This window comes from Vicia villosa, linkage group LG1 (genome assembly GCF_029867415.1).
Source record: "Vicia villosa cultivar HV-30 ecotype Madison, WI linkage group LG1, Vvil1.0, whole genome shotgun sequence".
Taxonomy (NCBI): Eukaryota; Viridiplantae; Streptophyta; class Magnoliopsida; order Fabales; family Fabaceae; genus Vicia; species Vicia villosa.
In genome coordinates this window covers 19057948-19079052 of record NC_081180.1, presented here as the reverse complement: position 1 = coordinate 19079052, position 21105 = coordinate 19057948, and the positions used below count along the sequence as shown (strand labels likewise).

At 29.5% G+C, this 21105-nt stretch overlaps 4 protein-coding genes across 4 annotated transcripts; 2 read left to right on the top strand and 2 right to left on the bottom strand.

The window, feature by feature from the left end:
- Positions 1 to 944: 944 nt before the first annotated feature.
- LOC131630217 (guanosine deaminase) lies at positions 945 to 3851 on the top strand. The gene is made up of 5 exons (XM_058901005.1): positions 945 to 1075; positions 1448 to 1507; positions 2234 to 2424; positions 3194 to 3298; positions 3400 to 3851. The coding sequence occupies exons 1-5, from the start codon at positions 1060 to 1062 to the stop codon at positions 3586 to 3588; spliced, it is 561 nt and encodes a 186-aa protein (XP_058756988.1). The 5' UTR covers positions 945 to 1059; the 3' UTR covers positions 3589 to 3851.
- Positions 3852 to 4791: 940 nt separating this feature from the next.
- Positions 4792 to 6093, bottom strand: LOC131657701 (uncharacterized). Its single transcript, XM_058927086.1, has one exon. It carries the CDS (start codon positions 6091 to 6093, stop codon positions 4792 to 4794), a length of 1302 nt encoding a protein of 433 aa, XP_058783069.1.
- Positions 6094 to 17950: 11857 nt separating this feature from the next.
- Positions 17951 to 18425, top strand: LOC131657635 (uncharacterized). The gene is made up of 2 exons (XM_058927026.1): positions 17951 to 18085; positions 18180 to 18425. Exons 1-2 carry the CDS (start codon positions 17951 to 17953, stop codon positions 18423 to 18425), a joined length of 381 nt encoding a protein of 126 aa, XP_058783009.1.
- A 535-nt stretch (positions 18426 to 18960) lies between these two features.
- LOC131657557 (uncharacterized) lies at positions 18961 to 20824 on the bottom strand. The gene is made up of 3 exons (XM_058926967.1): positions 20327 to 20824; positions 19576 to 20246; positions 18961 to 19489 (listed from the first exon to the last, which is right to left on the bottom strand). Exons 1-3 carry the CDS (start codon positions 20822 to 20824, stop codon positions 18961 to 18963), a joined length of 1698 nt encoding a protein of 565 aa, XP_058782950.1.
- Between the last annotated feature and the right edge of the window lie 281 nt (positions 20825 to 21105).

Sequence of the window (21105 nt, the reverse complement as noted above, 5' to 3'; positions counted from 1 at the left end):
GAAACTTCGTCGTTTTTCCCTTTTTCCTTAACATTAAATTCTCACCAACAACATCACTACCTTTTACTTTAATCATAATCACTACCTTTATTTATTCATTTTCAAATCGAAACTCACATGGCCAATTATAGTATTTAATTATGAGAAAGTAACTTTATTTTAATTACAAGAAAATTACGACCTTTATTTTAATTATGATAAAACAATCCAAAAACGTGTGAAATTATACTGATATTTTAAAACAAAACAAAGTTATTAGGGGATGTTCATTAGATGGGAAAATCTGAATTAAATTGGAATTCAAATTAAACTATAGTGGTTGATTTCGATATTTTTTTAGTTCAGACAAAAATCGAATCAAATCAATGAAATTCGATGTTAATTAGTTCGGGCATCGACCGTCTACCCGAATCAACCATAACTAATTTGTATAATTTACTTAATAAATATTATGGAAATTAGTATAATATCCAACTTCAAGAAGAAAAAATAAAATTTCATTTGTGATATTCATAGTCTATGCGGAGAAATGAAAAAATTAAGGATTTTATATTATTAATAAAATTTAATTGATGTTAGATTAGATATTTTAAAAAAATATTTGTGCATATTTGTTTTTAGTATATCTGAACCATCTAAACTAAACTAATTAGTTGTTTATCGGTTTAGTTGAATTTAAACTTTACCACAAAAATGTGCAAATTCAATTCAAATGGAGTAATTTATATATTTTTGATCGATTTAAGCATCAAATTCTCTCAAAACCGGCCTACAAACACCGATAAAATTGATGACTTAGCAGATTAATAAGTTTTTTATTTGTCTGGTTTTAAATCTGATCTAATTCTTTAATTATGTTTTTTCACAGCTATCAAATGAGCCCGTGGAACAACAAACTCTATAATTATTTATAATTATTATTTATTTACGTAGCTGTCCTACTAGTATTCTGTTATTATTCTACTATTTATTAATTTTCGTGGACTCTATTTTCTTCAACATCCTCATTTTTGTTTTTCTTCTTTCTAACCCGTCAATTTTCCGATTTCCAGCGCTATCATGGAAGAAGTTAACGGTATAACACTATCACGAATTTGTATCTTCAGATTTTCATTTTAACCAAATAATTGAGTTTTTTTTCCTGATTTTTATAATTATGATGTTTATTCTTCGATTATCGTTTATTTTTATAATTGATTTTAATGCGGAAGTGGTGTTGAAAAAGTGATTATTGATTTTGGAATTTTGGTGCAGCACATTTTGTAGAACCTTGATTATACCCTAGAACATTTTTGGATTTGTTTTGGAAGTGATTAGTGATTAATTAGGTATATGAACTTGTGGATGATGATTTTTTGTGCTTTGTTTGGATCCTTGAAATTTGTATATAGCTAGATGAATTTTGTGTAGAAGTTTTCAGAATGATGTATTTTGTTGATTGTTGTAGTTGTTGAAACTAAGGATGGAACCGTTTCAGTAGCTACTGCGTTTGCTGGTCACCAGGAAGGTAATGCTTCTGCATAATGTTTATGGAGGATCTGTTTATGCATTGAGATTTGAGGCTCTAGTTTATTTTTATGATAATCTGCTGTTGTTAAGTTGGTTATTTCAGCGTATTGTTATTTAATCGTGAATCGAATTGTGAATTGGAAGATATACTTTCTGAATTGTGAATCGGGAATTAGAAGACCTGTTTCTGAATTGTGAATGTATGAATTGAGATATGGCTTGCATGTATAGTAAGATGTTGAGAACCATGTTTCAAAGTCTTACTTATGTCATTTGATTAACACAATCCTGAAATTTATGATTCAAATTGGCAAATAATTGGATTGATTAAAAAAAGACACATAGTATCATAAGATGTTCATAATCATGTTGCAAAGTCTTACTCATCATGTCATTTCATTAAACCAATCCTGAAAATAATGATTCAAATTGGCAAATATTTGGCTTGATGACAAAAATAGATGCCATGTTGTCGATGGCGGAGAGCCAAAATCCTGCTATACCGGCAGTTTTGTGGCGCCGCAGTATCAGCTGATATTTACCATTGCAGAGAGCCCAAAAACCGCCATTGCTGCCATGGTGCCGCTATTTGATAACACTGAATGCATGTATTACTTTTTCTATTGTTCATGGTTGAAAACAACAATATGGAGTTTTATTTTATCTGCTTAGATTGTGCTGGCCTCTTATCACTTGTATTCTGGTGTTTTCGTTGGTCAATTAGCTGTGCAGGATAGAGACCACAAATTTTTAGGAAAAGCAGTTGAAGAAGCATATAAAGGGGTAGATTGTGGAGATGGAGGCCCTTTTGGTGCCGTTATTGTTCACAATGATGAAGTAGTTGCTAGTTGTCATAACATGGTTCTGAATTACACTGATCCAACTGCTCATGCAGAGGTCACAGCAATCAGAGAGGTTAGACTATAAACAACAAAGAATTTTCATATACAGCATGGAAAATTGCAATTTTTTCTATTAGGAACTATTGGTATTCTTTATTACATTGTTGTTTTCTGATTGAAATATCATTCGTCATTCTAGTCTCTAGACGATGGTTACATCCTGCCGTACATGATAATTGATTGGTTCAAAGCAGTTTTAATTCATGTACATATTGAGAACTTAAAAGCTTTTGCCTGACATGATTGAAAGATTGAAAACTTACTTAAAGAAGTCAAATCATGTTTTTCAAAGAATTCAGTGCAAAATAATCCAGTTTGTGGTAGCCATTTTAATATTTTAACTGAGGAGATCTATGGAGTAAGAACTTAAAAGTTTTGGTCTGATATGATCAAAAGATTAAAAACATCAACATAACAGACACTGCTATACCAAAGATACTATTCAATCTTTGGTCAGCTCTATTAGTTTTCAGCTTATTGAGAACAACTCTGTAGATTTTTGCCTATCTTTTTTATTCTCACTAAAACAGATAATGATCATTTTGAAGATGACATTGGTCAAATAAGAGTTTTTTTTGTTTGTTTTGACATATGTTAGGTTTGATATATGCAAGAAATATAAAAGGGGTTTTATTCTTGATACTCATTTGTGAAATCCGATGCATGCACAACATAAAATTTGTATGTGCTATTCTGCGTGCCTTTTTTTAATGCATAGGGTGTAGCAAACTCTACGCAATGGTGAACAAAAAAAGTGATTGATTAGTGCTCTAAATTCACAGGCTTGTAAGAAGCTTAAGCAGATCGAGCTTTCAGATTGTGAAATATATGCTTCTTGTGAACCCTGCCCCATGTGCTTTGGTGCAATCCACCTCTCGCGAATTAAGGTAAGTTAGAACTTAGAATTTACCTGCTTTTCCTATATTTCTCATTTGTATTAACTTGTTCTGTTTTTAGCATAACTTATTACAACATTCTTCTTAAACAGAGATTGGTCTACGGAGCAAAGGCAGAGGCAGCAATCGCGATTGGGTTTGACGATTTTATTGCAGATGCATTGCGAGGTACTGGATTCTATCAAAAAGCAAATTTGGAAATTAAAAGAGCTGATGGTAATGGGGCCATGATTGCGGAAGAGGTTTTTGAGAAAACAAAGGCAAAATTCCAAATGTATTGATATCAATTCTTTTCACACATAATGACAATCAACCATAACTGTTTGGCTTCATTTAGATTACTGTAATTGTTCATAGCGAATTGATTTCCTTTGAGTTAGACAAAGTATTCGCACAATCCGGATTGCATCAGATAATCACTATCTGATTGTCAATCTGTTCTAATTCACATTTCATACGGGAGGATATCAAATTCATTCCCTTCTTTATCATGTAATTGCTATTTGCCACTGATGTTAAATGAATCTTTTATCTTTTTTACTGACGTTACATTTTCATGAAGTATTGTCATTGTGATCCTACTTCTGGTAACAAATTGGCAAAACATGGTGAGTTGTTCCGAGTATCTGAGCATTGAAATTGCATTGATTGAAGTATTGTTGTTAGAATTTGCTACAGGTCAAGGAAGCTACACTACAATGTTTATTTTCTTTTTAAAACTTATTCTGCAAGCGATATATTATTTTAATTCTTTTAACGATAATGATTTTTAAGAATATTTTCTTTTCTTTTGCACTCAATTTCAGCACTAGTTTGTTTTATTCTTAAAGTTTTTTTTTTTTTTTTTAACTTTCAACTTTGTACTCTTTTAAAAAATAAAATCTTTATGGCTCTTTCTTTATGAAAAATATGTTTTTTCTTATATAAAAAGCTAACAAACAGAATTGATGACATCTCACTTATAAATACATTTTGTATTAATTTAAGAATAATTTTGTTAGTATGAAAACAAAGAAGATCTCAGTTTGGTTAAGTCTGATACTGTATTTATTATTTTTCATTAACTAGACGGTGAAGGTTAGAGTCAAAGTGCAATTAAGAATTGTTATATTTATTTAGCACAAAGCTGAAATTAACCGCTATATTTTGTCATATATTTAACTACAATATTGTGATAATATACAAAGTTGTCGAGATTCAAATGTAGGGAAGTTTGGATGCAATTTTTATGAAGATGTAGAAGTCTAATGCAGACAATAGTGTAAAGGAGATAATAAAGTCAAGAGCATAGGAGAATATATAAACATGGTAGTCTAGGCCGAAGCTAAATGGTGTAATCGGTTACACCAACTTTGTAACCAATCACAGGAAGCTAAAAAACTCTGCCAAATGCCATAAGCCTTATTAATTTCAATTGATCTCTTATTGTTTCAGCCAATCTCCTTCGATATAACATAACCTGATATCAAAACTCCACAGACTCCTCAAACACTAATTCTGGATAACTCATGTTTTGTAATGGACGGAATTGGAGTTGGCCACAACGGAAAATCAACTGAAATCATTTGCAACGATTGAAACCCATGAATCCCATAACCAACACCTTCAATCTTGTTAGTCTTCAAGTTTCCAAAAAAAATTCTATGAGCACGTTGCAAGAATACAACATCACCATCATAACGATGAAAAGCTCTCACTTGCGTCCCCAAATCAACAATTTCTCTTCTCTCTGGCATCAACAACTCATCCACAATACAATCTCTCGCATATTGTGGAGGAAAACAAGTAACGTGCAACAAACGCCAACTATGATCATTTTCCAATTCCCACACCTTCACACAAGCTCGAATAGTACAAAAACAAGACATTCGAATTTTTCCACAACACACTCCAACATGACCATTAAAAGTAATATCATTAGCAGAAGTATCACTAGGAAAACTAATGATGTCGCATTGTTCATCTTTGTTGAAAGGGTCATACTTTAGAAGACTAGTTCTCCCCATGAAATACAAAATCCCTTCATGCGCAACTACGGGAAGCAAAACTTGGGATTGTGTAAAACTAAAACCGTTTTGGCAGGACACTATTTTTTTACTCCATTTTCCTGTTTCTGATGAAAAAATCGCCATTTCAATTTTCGTCTTTGTTATACCCCCAAGAATCTCACTCATTGTTCCTTCAAAGCGAGCAAAACGAACCACTCTAAATTTGTGATGGTTCAAAGTGACTTTCTTTGTGTTTTCTTCAACGCGATAATAAGGTTCGCAAACGAAGCCTTCGAGGACACGGTCGCGTTTTTTGTGAGCTGTTCGTGGCGGTGGAGGGAGTGGAAGTTTGATCCAATCTTTTGTAAGGATGTTGCAGACATGGTAGACTCTACCACTTGTGGTTTTCTTGCAGAGAAACAAGCCATTGGAAAATCCAACAATTCTTGAATATAAGACATGTTTCTTTCTTGCTATGTTGTCGAGTTTAGAGTCGAATTTTCGGCCAAGAAAACTAAAGGAAATTTGGTTTTGAGGGGTTGAAAGATTGAGATTAGGTGAGAAAGAGATTAGGAGTTTACGGTCTGAGATGAAATTGAAGTTCCATTTTTGGTTTTCCTCATCTTTGATTTGTTGAAATAGAGTATGGTTATGAAGAATGAATCGTTGAATAAATTGATGTTGTGAGATTAGAGCTAAGAAACGCTTTGAGATGGATTTGCCTCTCACAACTGTTTTGTATGGAACACGACTCCAAATCTCTATCAATAGATCATCGGATAAATTGTTCATGTTCATTTTAGTATATTTGCTTATGAATATTGTTTCTCTTTATATATCTTTTGAATGTAAATACAAGTTTGAACTAGTCCATGAAATGTTTACTAGGAACTTGTCCATGCGTGTTACTTGTATCATCAACTTTGAAAGCCAAGTATATCTTTTTGAATTAATACTCATTTGAACGATACAACTAATGGTTCCCCATTTTTGAAAATTTATTTGCCAAAACAAACACTATTCTCTTTAATTCTTTCTAGAAGTTGCTAGATGCATACGTTTAAAAAGTGGGCAATTACTTTTAGTTAATACATTTATTTATGAGTATGAAAATATCTTTAGCTAAACATCTGCGTTTTTTTTCTAAGGGGACAATTTCTCTATCCATCACAAAAAGTTGGATAGTGTACCTCCAACCAATCACATGATTTCATCTCATTTAATATATTTAATTATTTATTAAAATACTATAAATGTTTGATGTTTTCAAAACATTTTACAAAGGAAAACCTTACCCAATTTTTTGAGTTGGGTAGATAAGAATTCACCTTTTTCTAAACATGTTTTGCTGAGGAACCAAAAGTGTCTAGTTGAAATAGTGAAATGAAGTCTTGGAGCGATTTATTCCGTTACAAAATATCTTTCACAAATTGGATAAGAGTAAATTTAGTCAGTGATTTTGAGATAAATTTTATTTCTCTCTAATATTTCAGTTACAAATGTTGGGAGGAAATCACAAACGCAACTGAATAATTCAATAACATCAACTCTCTCAAATATCACATGCAACATAGAGACAATCAACAAAAATAAATTAAATAACACAACATATATTTAGCGTGAAAAAACCTTTGTTAACTAGGAGTAAAAAACCACGGGACCCGTAGGCCACTTAAAATCTCCACTATAATCAACAATGTGTACAAGCAAGGTTCTCTATAACACTAGTTAGAGGCATACATAAACATAGTCAAGATTTACAATTAATCTTGAAATACAATTAGAATCAAGAGAAACAAAAACAACCCAAAAACACCAAAAATTCTGACCTCAAAGATGGACTCGATGACTGACTTAGAAAACTCCAAATTCAATGAAAATCGTTCAGAATGTGCTCCTACGAGTCATGAACGTTGTGTCAAAATTTCAGGACGATCCGACCGTTGGATTTTGCGCAAGCTCCAATTTAGTGGAACTGCTCTGTGCTGAAATGAGAAGCAAGTTGAATGCTCACCGCTTTAGCCTTATCCATACTAAAACGCCGAAGGACTTTCTCCATATACTTTTCTTGTGACAAGTACAACTTCTCGTTTCGATCTCGAACAATTTCAATACCAAGAATTTTCCGAGCCTCTCCTAAATCCTTCATAGCAAAAGATTCACTCAAAGTTTTCTTCAGCTCTTTAATTCTTGAAATATATTCCAACAATTAGCATATCATCCACATAAAGCAAGAGAATAATGAAATCACCTTCGGAGAAATTTCGGAAAAACATACAATGATCAGCCTTGGTCATCTTGTACCCATGTTCAATTTTCACCGATTTGAACTTTTGATACCATTGGTGAGGTGCTTGTTTCAAACCATATTTTTACCAATTTGCATACATAGTCTTCTTTGCCCTTTTCTAGGAATATATTCGTTTGCTCCATATAAATTTCTTCATGTAGATCGCCATGAAGAAAAGCCGTCTTCACGTACATTTGCTCTACTTCTAAATCAAGACTAGCGGCTAGCCCAAGAACCATTTGAATAGATTGCATCTTCACAATCGAAGCAAAAATCTCGCCAAAATCAACACCTTCCATTTGTTTAAAATCTTTTACCACCAAACGAGCCTTGAATCTTCTTTGAGAAGTACGCTCATCTTGCTTAATCCAATAAACCCATCTATTCTTCGATGCTCTCTTTCCCTTTGGCAACTTCACTAACTCAAAATTATTATTCCCACGAAGGGATTGCATTTCATCCTCCTTGGCATCCATCCACTCCTTTTTGTTCTCATCCTCCAAAACTTATTTTAAGCTTTCAGGTTCTCCAGCATCGGTAAGAAAAACATACTCATTCGAGGGGTATCGAACGGAAGGCCTTTAATCACGAGTAAATTGTGGCACCTACATCAACAACGTCTTTCGTAGCACCTACATCAACAATATCATTAAGATTTAAAACATTATCAACATTTAAATCCATACCTTGATTTTCAATTGGAACATCTTCGAAAGTGATAGGGGTAGGAGCAATAATAGTTGAGTCCATATCAACCATTTCTTCATCTTCAAGAATCCGATCTTTATTCTCGATTTTTCCGATGTCCTCAATGGTATAATCCTTCATGAATACGACATCACGACTACGAATAAGCTTTCGTCTAACCGGATCAAAGAATCGTTACTCGAACTCATCAAGTCCATACCCAACAACACACATTTCTTCGACTTCTCATCCAATTTCGATCTCTCATCCTTCGGAATATGCACATAAGTCATGCACCCAAACACTCGAAGATGGTCGTAGGAAACATCTTTACCACTCCAAACATGATTCAGAACATCAAACTTCAATGGAACACATGGAGTGAGGTTTAAAAGATGTACAACCGTGCTCAATGATTCTTCCCAAAAGTATTTCGGCAACTTTGATTGAGAAAGTAAATATCTCACCATTTCCACCAAAGTTTTATTCATTCTTTCGGCTAACCCATTTAATTATGGTGTCTTTTGTGGAGACTTTTGATGATGTATACCTTGTTCTTGATAATACTTATCGAAAGGTCCAATATACTCTCCGCCATTATCGGTTCGGATACACTTGAGCTTTTTCCCCGTTTTCTTTCAACAAATGCTTGAAACGACGTGAAGGTATCTAACACTTGATCTTTCGTCTTCAAGGTATAAGCCCATGTTTTCCGAGAACAATCATCAATGAAGGTCACAAAGTAATATGCACCGCCAAGTGACTGTGTCTTCATCGGAACACACACATCGAAATGCACTAAATCCAACACTTATGATTTCCTCTTTGGTTCGGATGACATAAATGAAACTCGATTTTGCTTACCCGCCAAACAATGTGAACACTTTCTCAACTTTGCATCGGAAACACTATACAACACATTTTTCTTAGCCAAAATACTCAAACCTTTTTCACTCATATGACCCAAACGCTTGTGTCATAATTAAGATGATCTATCATTGTCATAAGTGTTGATGTAGCACTTCGAAACCCCAAGTTGGATGACATACAAGTTTGAATTCCTTTTTCCTTTAGCAATCACCATTGAGCCTTTCTTTAACTTCCATTCATTGCCCGAAAAAGAATCATCATATCCTTCATTATCCAACTTTCCAACGGATAAAAGATTGAATCGAATTTCCGAAATGTGTTTCACACCTTTGAGAACTAGAGTAATCTCATTGCTTGTTTCGACAAAAATATCTCCCATTTCGATGACATTAGCTTGCCTATTATTTCCCATACGAACAACCCCAAAGTCACCGATCTCGTAAATAGAAAAAAGATCATGTCTCGAGGTTGCATGAGTAGAAGCACCACTATCAACCACCCAATCCATCTCACCACATGATAGATTGACATTATCTACACAACTATCACAAACAATAAAGAAATAATCAACAATAGCAACATCTTCATTATTGTTACCTTCCTTTTTGTCGTTGTTGTAGTTCTTCTTCTTGTTTTCCTTTTTCAACTTACGACAATACCTCTTTATGTGTCCCTTTTCCCCACAATGATGACACTCAATATGAGAGAATCTATTACAGCCTCCTTGTGATTTACCACGTGAGGTATCGCGATTACTTGAACCCCTACTTTGATGTCTCCCCCTTGATTCGGTAACCAACACCTCGGAGTATGAAGAAGAACCTTATGACTTACGCCTCAACTCCTCATTCAACACACTAATTTTAGCCAAGTCCATCGAGATGATACCATTCGGAGCAGAGTTAGACAAGGATGTCCTAAAAGTCTCCCAAGAATTAGGCAAAGTACCAAGAAGCCACAAACCTTGAATTTCATCATCAAAAGTAAGATTCATCTCCGACAATTGATTTAGAATCCCTTGAAAAGTGTTCAAGTGATCGGTCATTGGTGAACCATCATTATACCTCAATGACATCAATTGCTTGAACAAGAATAACTTATTGTTTCCCGTCTTTCTTACATACAACTCCTCAAGTTTTGTCCAAAGAGAGCGAGCATGAGTCACCGAGCTCACATGATTCAAAACATTATCATCCACCCATTGGCGAATATAACCACAAACTTGTCTATGCAACAAAGTTCATTCTTCATCACTCTTTCCATCGGGCTTTTCATTAGAGAAAACCGGTAAGTGAAAACCTTTCACATAAAGCAAATCTTCCATTTTTTCTTTCCAAACATTATAGTTGGAACCATTCAAACTCACCATCCGAGATGTGTTCGTCTCCATTGTTACACAAATCAAACCACGGCTCTAGATACCACTTGTTGGGAGGAAATCACAAACGCAACGGAATAATTCAACAACACCAACTCTCCCAAATATCAAATGCAACTTAGAGACAATCAACAAAAACACATCAAATAACACAACACAATTTTAGCGTGGAAAAACCTCTGTTAATTAGGAGTAAAAAACCACGGAACCCGTAGGCCACTTAAAATCTCCACTATAATCAACCATGGGTACAAACAAGGTTCTCTCTAACACTAGTTAGAGACATACATAAACATCATCAAGATTTACAATTAATCTTGGAATACAACAAGAATCAAGGGAGACAAAAACAACCCAAAAACACAAAAAATTCTGACCTAAAAAATGGACTCGAAAGACTGACTTAGAAAACTCTAAATCCAATGAAAATCGTTCATAATGTGCTCCTATGAGTCATGAACGTTGTGTCAAAATTTCAAGACGATTCGACCGTTGGATTTTGCGCAACCTTCGATTTAGGGAAACTGCTCTGTGCTGAAATAGGGCTGCGAGATTTCACTCTTCTCTATACTTTTCTTGTTTTCTCTCACACAATGAATGAATAACCTAATCCTCTTTGTTGGGTGATAACAAAGGCTTACACACATGGGTCATTAATCCACATCTAATTGGACCTCACCAAATCAGAGGGAAAGCCCAACAATAAATTCCATCGTAAATATGTTAGATGTTATTAGTGGACCTCACCAAATCAGAGGGAAAGCCCAACAATAAATTCCATCGTAAATATGTTAGATGTTATTAGTGACAAATTTTATGAGGAAATTGTGACATCTCTAACATTTTATATATATATATATATAAAAATTTAAACTTAATTCTTTTGAAGACAAAATTGCTTTAATTTTCAATTAAAACTATAGTAATTTTTAAAAAATAAATATAAGTAACTATATTATTTTATAAATAGCTTAATTATAATTTATTTTGGTATCAAAGTTCAAACATGTAAATATTAAAGAATATTAATAAAAATATAAATTGTTAAAATTATATTTTAATTTTTTAATAAAAATTAAATATTAATTTGAATGAAATATTTAATAAATATAAACATGAATTGAATAAATTATATAAAATATATCGATAATAATACATATTATATTTTTAATATTTTATATTGTATATAAAAATTCACAAAAATAAATAAAAGTGATACTTAAATTAAACATAACTATGGAAAGGATAAATAGAAAATAAAAATAAACATAAATAATAGAAATCAAAGAATAACAAGATGATTTTGTTGTCCTATTAAATTTTTTTTAAGAGGTGAATAGGTGGGAAATTTTTTATTTTGTTATATTTTCAGTTCAATGGTGCACACTAAATACCATGACACTAAATACCTACACCGTATACATTGTTCACTGTATTTATACAATGAATAGTGTATTTTTATTAAAATAATATTATTTCTAAAAAAAATTTAAAACATTTTTTAAAAATTTACTTTATAACACAAATATATGGTTGCGTCATAACCAACATCACAATTGTATTAACCACAAAAATATACGTCATTAATTAATTATTTTATATATAATTCATTAACTATTTTCAGTATTTCATTAACCAATAAAATACATAGTATTAACCCTATTCTGACAGTAAATTATAAATGTATTAACTAATTTTTATACTCTATTCACCAACTTTATTTTACTATTTAATTTTTTTTTTTATGTTTGAGAACTCATTAATCAAATTATGAAACGTATTAACCAACTTTATACAAACTATTAACCAAAGTCTGAATGGTACATATTAGCTTTTTTTATGTCCGAATACATATTAACCAAACTTAAAAATATATTAACCAAATTTTAATATTTCATTAAGTAAAATAATTTTATATATATATATATATATATATATATATATATATATATATATATATATATATCAAAATATTAAAATAATAATAAAATACTGTTCACAAAGTTTTTGATATAAGTGTAAGTTTGTAATGTAAAAATATCATTTCTCTTGTCTGAATTAGACTTCTACATCATAAAAATTGCATCCAAACTTCACTTCATTTGAATCTCCACAACTTCGTATATGATCACAATGTTGTAGTTAAATATATGACCAAAATATAGTGGTAAATTTCAGCTTTCTGCTAAATAAATATAACAATTCTTAATTGCACTTTGACTCTAACCTTCACCGTCTAGTTAATGATAAATAACCGTCTAGTTAATGAAAAATAATACAATATCAGATTTAACCAAACTAGATGTATGGCCCGTGCGTTGCACGGGTTTGATTATAATTTTTAATTTTAATTATATTTATATATTTATAATCATATGATTAAATGTGCTTTAACATTATGTTAAATATAAAAAAATTATTTAACAGTTTGAGAATCTTTAATAATTTATGTATAAAAAATTTTCATTTATGTTTTTCTAATTTAAAAGATATGTCATGTTTACGTGAATAATACAATATTATAAAAAGTGTTATATTAAATTATTTGTATAGATTATTTGTGATTAATCATTAAATTTAATTCATAATACATATAAGAGTAGATTAATCTAAATTTTAATTATTTTTATTCAGTGTTTAGTCTATAATTTACAAAATGTAAGAAATTTTTTATTCGATGTCAAATCTAAAAAAAGTTTTAAATCATATTCTCCAGATATATTTTTTAAAAATCATATTATATTTTTTGTTTGTTTATTGTAGTAGAAGATATATGATGTGACCTAATTAATGAATTGTTTATTTCATGGGATATAGAAAACTATTATTTACTATAAGTTAATCATTGCAATAAATTAATTATTTTCACATAAATAATTAAATTAAAGAAAAAATGAATTTGAAAATGAAAATAAAATTTTAAATAGTTTTTTTTCAATTTCATATGTTTTGATGATTCTTAATAATTTAGAAGTTATGTATGAGCTATTTTATTGTTTATAAATTTAGAAATCATGTATAACTCGCGTGTTGCATGAGTTTTGTTCATCTGCGAATTTGTATTAGAAAAGTATAAATAAAATGAAGGACACTAAAATAAAAAATAAGAATCTTCAAAACATGATAACAATATCAAAATATAAACCAACAATATAGTTATACATAAAAAAAACTTTAAAAGAAAAGTCTCATTATTATGTCAATTAAATATCTCATTTCTTAAACATTTAAATCTTCTAATTTTTTAAATAATATTTTACCTTTTATAGTAAAACTGTTCCCTTTTGTGTAAAATTTTGGAATTTAATATTTTTAAAACTAAGTTTTTTTTTTTAATTACTGGAAAACTACCCTACCAAAAATAAATTAAGGAAAAAGAAAATTAAAATAAAATAAGATAAAGATATAACATAAACATATTTTAAAACATTTATTAGTAATTTCTTTTACCTATAGCATATTTCATAAAGAATATTGTATGTATCTTTAATATACTTGCACATAAAACATATATTTTTTTGTTTTTTTATTAAAATATCCATTTTTTACACCATAACATTTGTCTCTTAAAATCCTTCTATTAAAATAATTCAATTAAAATAAAAATATTTTGTCATATTTCTCAATCTAAAAATTGTAATATACATATTAATATCATTAAAAAAATAGAGGTTAATATTTGATTCATCTATGTAATAGTGACTTGAGCTTCCTATATTGATATAGATAACAAATTAATAGTCTTTTATCTTGCTACAAAATAAATAATCAAGACACGTATAAAGTTAGAAATAAAAGAAAAACTATCATACAATTTCGAAGAGTATAAAAAAAGTGAAGATCTAAAACTAAACTCACATATTTAAATTCATAATGAGCAGAAGCCTGTGGAACATTAAAAATTAATAAAATTATAATAGAAATTTCTTTATTCAAGGTCATTCAAAGTTCCTTTAACCATGGTTAGGTCTCCAATATAACTCTGTTGAATGAAGAATGTTATCTGAACAAAAAAAATAGACTAATGATGATCTTTAATATTCATATCTTTTGTTCCTTAAATGAAACGACATCATATCAATATTTTCATATCTGACTGTCATCTTCTCAATTAGATTCACTTTAATTATGAACTCAATCGCATCTGGTCAACAAAAATATATAATATATTTCACATGAAAATAAAATAATTGAATATGAGATTTATTAATAAAATAAACTTATCTAAGAAAACATAGCAAGAAAAACAATACAAAAAACTCATTGAAGTTATCATGGTAAAAATCATAGAAAATGACGAATTTATGAAATGTGTATCAAAAACATCAAGTAAATACTAATGTTAGTTTATGGGCAATTTTATAGGTGTGGGAGAATACCAAGGAACATAAATTTTATTGGTGTTTTAGTGTAACGTTATTAACGTTATGACTTATCATTTTCTATATAAAATATGATAAATTAAATTGAGTATTATGTATTATTAAAATTTAATACAATTGAAAAATAAATTATTTTTTAAAAAAGTATATAATAAGAGAAATTAAAAAAATAGTTTATGTAAATATAAATAAAAGATATAATAAAGTAATATTATTTTTATTAAAAATTATTTGTAATGTAATGCTTTATAATCTAACATTTTCCATTTATAAAAATAATATTAAAAAAAATTCATTTTCTTACTAAAAATTTTAAAAATTGAATAATTTATAATTATAAAAACATGAATAAATAAAATTGAGGATTATATATTCCCAAAATGAAACTCTATTTAAAATATATTTTATTAATTAATAAATTCTATGAAACAGAAAATCATTTCACTTTTACTTCATTTTATTTGTTTTTAATTTTGTTATATAATAATTATTAATGTATTTAATATTTGTTTTTAATTCCTATCCATTATTATCATTGTACTGTATATTAATTACAATTTCAATACCATTAAAATAAGAATTATAAAAAATAGAATAAAAGCGGTTGGAATTAAATAAAATAGAATAAAAAACGGTGGGAATTAAAGTTACTCGATGAATAATTTTATAAAACCGACCATTTAATAGATAGTTAAAGAAAAACATTAAAAAGAGATAGTCATTTTAAAAATGGAAGAGATATTATACTTAAACATAATATTAACATATTTTTGATTGACTGTCATATAAAAATAATAAATTTATAAGTGTCTTTAATATAATATTTTTTAATCATAATTTTCTATTTTTTATTATGGAAAATAAAAAATGATAGAATAGTTTCACTAAAAGACGTAAATTATCAAAGAAATGAAATTATTATTTTTTATAAAAGAATATAAATATCAAATTAGTTAGTCATACATGACATCTAAAAATATTTATACCAATATGTTGTTTAGTTTAAAATTAAATTTATTTAATTAAATCGTTAGTTTTAAATAATTTCTTAAAATTGTTGATCCGTTTAATTTTTATTTTTTAATCAATACAACTTTAATTAATTAAATAAAATCATTTTGTAAAATTTATCTTTGATTATTATTATTATTATTATTATTATTATTATTTAATTTTACTGTTTTATAGAAAAGACTCAATATGATTATTATTATTATTATTATTATTATTATTATTATTGTTATTATTATTATTATTATTATTTTAATTATTAATATTTTGTCAATTTTTTAAACAATATATTATTTATTATAAAATCTTATTTATGTTTTTTTTTTTGTTTTTTTCTATTATAAATTATAATTTTTTTATACATATGGCTCATTATTATTATTATTATTATTTTAATTGCTATCATTATTATTTTTTATTAATATTATGTCAATGTAGTAAATAATATATTATTATAGTATCTTATTTATGTTTTTTTATTTCGTCTCTATTAAAAATTAATTTGATTGTTAAAATGATTTTGTATAATTTAATCCTTACTATTATTATTATTATTATTATTATTTTATTTTTATTTTTATATCTATGGATCAATATTATTCTTTTTTTGTTTTTTTTCTATTATAAATTATAATTTTTTTATATATATGGCTCATTATTATTATTATTATTATTATTATTATTATTATTATTATTATTATTATTATTATTATTTTAATTGCTATCATTATTATTTTTTATTAATATTATGTCAATGTAATAAACAATATATTATTATAGTATCTTATTTATGTTTTTTTATTTCTTCTCTATTAAAAATTAATTTGATTGTTAAAATGATTTTGTATAATTTAATCCTTACTATTATTATTACTATTACTATTATTATTATTATTATTTTAATTTTATTTTTATATATATGGATCAATATTATTATTATTATTATTATTATTATTTAAGTTTTTTATTTCTTCTCTTTTAAAAATTAATTTGATTGTTAAAATAATTTTATATAATTTAATCCTTACTATTATTATGATTATTATTTTTATTTTATTTTATTTTTTATCGCTATGGCTCAATATTATTAATATTATTATTTAATTATTAATATTGTGTCAATTTAATAAATAATATATTACTTATTATAAAGTCTTATTTATGTTTTTTTATTTCTTCTTTATTATAAATTAATTTGATTGTTAAAATGATTTTGTATAATTTAATCCTTTTTTTTTATTGTCATGGCTCAATTTTAATAATATAATTTTTTTATTGTCATGGCTCAATTTTATTAATATAATTTTTTTATTATTAATATTATTGTTATTTTAATTATTATTATTATTTTATTTATTATTATTGTTATTATTATTATTTATTTATTTTTAATATAGAGACAAATTAGTAAAAATGCAATTAAGGTTTGTATTTAGAGTTACTACCAAGGTGACATGTGGCTAGGGTTACTATCATGACAAACTTGGATTTATATTAAGTAGATGAGATCCTCTGTTTTCATACTAACAAAATATTCTAAAATTAATACAAAATATATTTATAAGTGAGATATCAATTATGTTTGTTAGCTTATTTTATAAGAAAGGCTTAAATGCACTTTTAGTCCCCCTATTTTGGTGTTTTTAACTTTTTAGTCCCCAAACTAGAAAAGCCAAGTTTCAGGTCCCCCATTTTAATTTTTGATGAATATTTGAAGGTCCCCCATCACTTAAGTGCAATTTTAATGACATGGCAAGTAATATTTGGTCCAGTCACTTGCCACATCACTATTTTTAATTTATTTTCATTTTTTAATTATTAACTTAATATTTAATATTTTCATAAAAGATTTAATGTTATTATTATATGGATTAAATTGAACCCTTAATATTGGGTTGTCTTCTTCGTTCTTCATCCTTCAACGCAGAACTAGGGCAAAAGCCAAATCTTCATCCTTCAACGCAGGAAGTCTTCTTCTTCAATTTGAGTCTTCGCCTTCTCTTCTTGTTTCGTTTTTCAGAGATGTCTCAATGCACGATGGCGAGTAGTATCGGGGCTACACATTCATGTGAGTTTCGAAGCCAGTACAGGTGTGGGCTTGAAGCTCCATTGATGACCTCATGGACTGATTCGAACCCAGGCAGACGTTTTTTTGGGTGTGGGATGTACAAGGTAACGTTACTTTCACTGTAACTGATAGTGTACAGTTTCACCTCATGTGTAGCAGCAAAATTAATTTGTGATTCTTTATATGTTTGGTTTGCAGGTACAGGGGCGTAAAAGGTGTAGCCACTTTGTTTGGTACGACGATGAACTCTCATCAAGGGCCAAGGAAATTATCTACTCCCTGCAGAAAAAATTGGAGCATGAAAGGGCTAGATTGGATGAAGCTAATACAAAAGTAGCAGAAATGAAGACGAAGTTGAATGCAATGAACTTATTGATGAAATTCTCAGTTTCCATGACATTAGTTATGGCAGTAGGACTTGTGATGCTTAATGTAATGAAGTAGGGTTTATGTGATTTTAGGGCATTTGTGTTGTTAGTTCATTTTCTTTGTAGCCTTGTTCTTTGATGTCAATTGTAATGGATGTTGCCCCATTTGAAATCTAATGTAAACTTGTGTTTTGAATTGAATTGACAGCACCCTTAGTCTTGCCATAACATTCTGATATATAATTGAATTGGAAACTGAGAAATTCTGATATAGTTGGCTTGTATCATATAGTTGATTTGAAATTGTAAAATTCTGATATAGTTGGCTTGTATCATATAGTTGGCTTGTATCATATAGTTGGCTTGTATCATATAATTGAATTGACAGCATATGAACACAAAGTAAACAGATCTTGCCATAACATTAAACAATACATTGTTCTAACTTGTTCATGACAATAAACATTAAACATTGTTCTAACTTGTTCATAACAGATCTTGCCAAATAAATAACAGGATAGCTTAACAAAATAGACATAGCAAACACTTGTTCATGAACTTTTCAAAAAAGCTTAATCAAAATAAACATTACATAAAGGATAATCCTATAACTATTCTTGAGTAGGCTGTGTGGCAGGTGGTCCTTGTGATGATGAAGCAATGTCAGGTTCATTTGTCTTAGCCTTAGTAGCACCCTTAGTCTTTGCCTTAGCTTTAGCAGCACCCTTACCCTTAGTAGCACCCTTAGAAGCTCCCTTTGTCTTAGCAGCACCCTTAGAAGCTCCCTTTGTCTTAGCAGCACCCTTAGAAGCTCCCTTACCCTTAGCAGCACCCTTAGTCTTTTCCTTTTTGTTCCCACCAACAGGTATGGATCTATCTGCAGCTCTTTTACCCTTGCAACTTCTAATGTTATGTCCAACAGCTCCACATTTCCTACATGAGACTGTTGACAAAGTCCTTGGCAGCACATTAGGGTTTCTTGGCTCATCATTTGACTTGTTCCTCATCTTTTTTGGGCGCCCAATAGCTCTTCTCATCAAGGGTGGGTTGACTGCAACTACTCCATCAATAACAGGCCACAATTGTGGTCCATTAGTTGGATAAATTATGTTGCCATAATACTCCAAATATTTAGCAGTCCTACAAATAACAGCCATAACAATTTATTAACATCAAACATTTAAATCTTAGCAGTCATATATATACAAATTACATATATCTCTTACTTGTAATAATCATCAACATACTCTTCAGGAGATTTCTTCATTTGCCACATACATGAGATTGCATGGCTGCAAGGAATACCATTCAACATCCATTTCCTGCATGAACATGTCCTGTCTTTGAGATTGATACAGAAAGTTTCCATCCCATTAGTAACTCCAAATATTGCCATGTCATCATCACCATGCCATGTAGGAGTCCAGCCATGAGCATTCTTCTTGTTCTTTTCAACAATAACTTGGATATTAGGGCATATCACTCCATTGTACTTTTGCATCATTTCCTTGTGACTTGTAATCCTCTTGGTGATGTAATGTTTAATCCCCTCTAACAAGCTTATAATGGGCTTGTCCCTATGTTCCAAAATAGCCCTATTAAATGCCTCACACCAATTATTAACCTGAAGATCACACTTAACATGTGTCTTGTAGTGTGACCTAGACCAAAATCTTGCAGGTATTTCATTAATATCTTTCCAAGCATCTTCATTCAAGGCTTTAAGCCTAATCATTGCTCTCTCCCATTCTGGAATGGTAGTAGCCCTTGCTGCACTCCAAAAGACCTCCTTCAAAACTAAACCTGAAAATTTCTTCTTCCAATTTCCATATAAATGTTTTACACACAACCTCTGCTCAACATGTTCACTTACTCCTTGGACAGCTGGTACAAGTCCCTGAAAAACCATAAACCAAAATCCACAATTAATAGACCACAGTTAACATAACTTAAATATATGTGCATAAAACAATTTACCTTTTGTTGATCTGAGATAAAGGCATATGACACATTGTTCACTGATTGCAAGTCTTCTAAGAGAAGATTTATAAACCATTCCCATGAATCCTTGGTCTCAGCCTCTACAACAGCATATGCAATGGGAAATATTTGGTTATTCCCATCACTCCCAACAGCTGCCATCAGTTGTCCACCATAGTCACCTTTCAAAAAGCATGCATCCAGACCTATTAAAGGTCTACAGAATTTTGCAAAAGCAGTTTTACATGCATTCAAACATACATATACTCTTTCAAATACAGGCCCATTACTTGAATCACTACACTTTAAAATAACATTGCTATTGGGGTTAGAATTCAAGAGTTCTTGTGCATAGCTCCTAAGATGTGTGAACTGATCCCTCCCAGCACCTTGTAACAATTCCATAGCTTTTCTCTTAGCTCTATATGCCTGGTCAGTTGACAGCTTCACACCCCATCTTTCAATTGATATAGCTATCAACCCTGCTGGTTTCATATTAGGAGTATGCCTAAGAATGTGGACAAACTGCTTTGCCAACCACCCAGTCTTTGATTGCCTATTATAAGCAGTCCTAGCACAAGCATGTTCTTCATATAAGGAGGTGATTTGCCAAAATTGATTTCCAGCCCTCTTACTAAATCTCAAGTGATAATTGCAGCATTCTTCACAATTGACCACCATCCTTTTTGCATCATTTTTTTTAAGTACACATTTTTATTGTTAACCATTGCATACTCCTTGACAGCATCCTTAATGATATCCTTGTTGTTAAACAC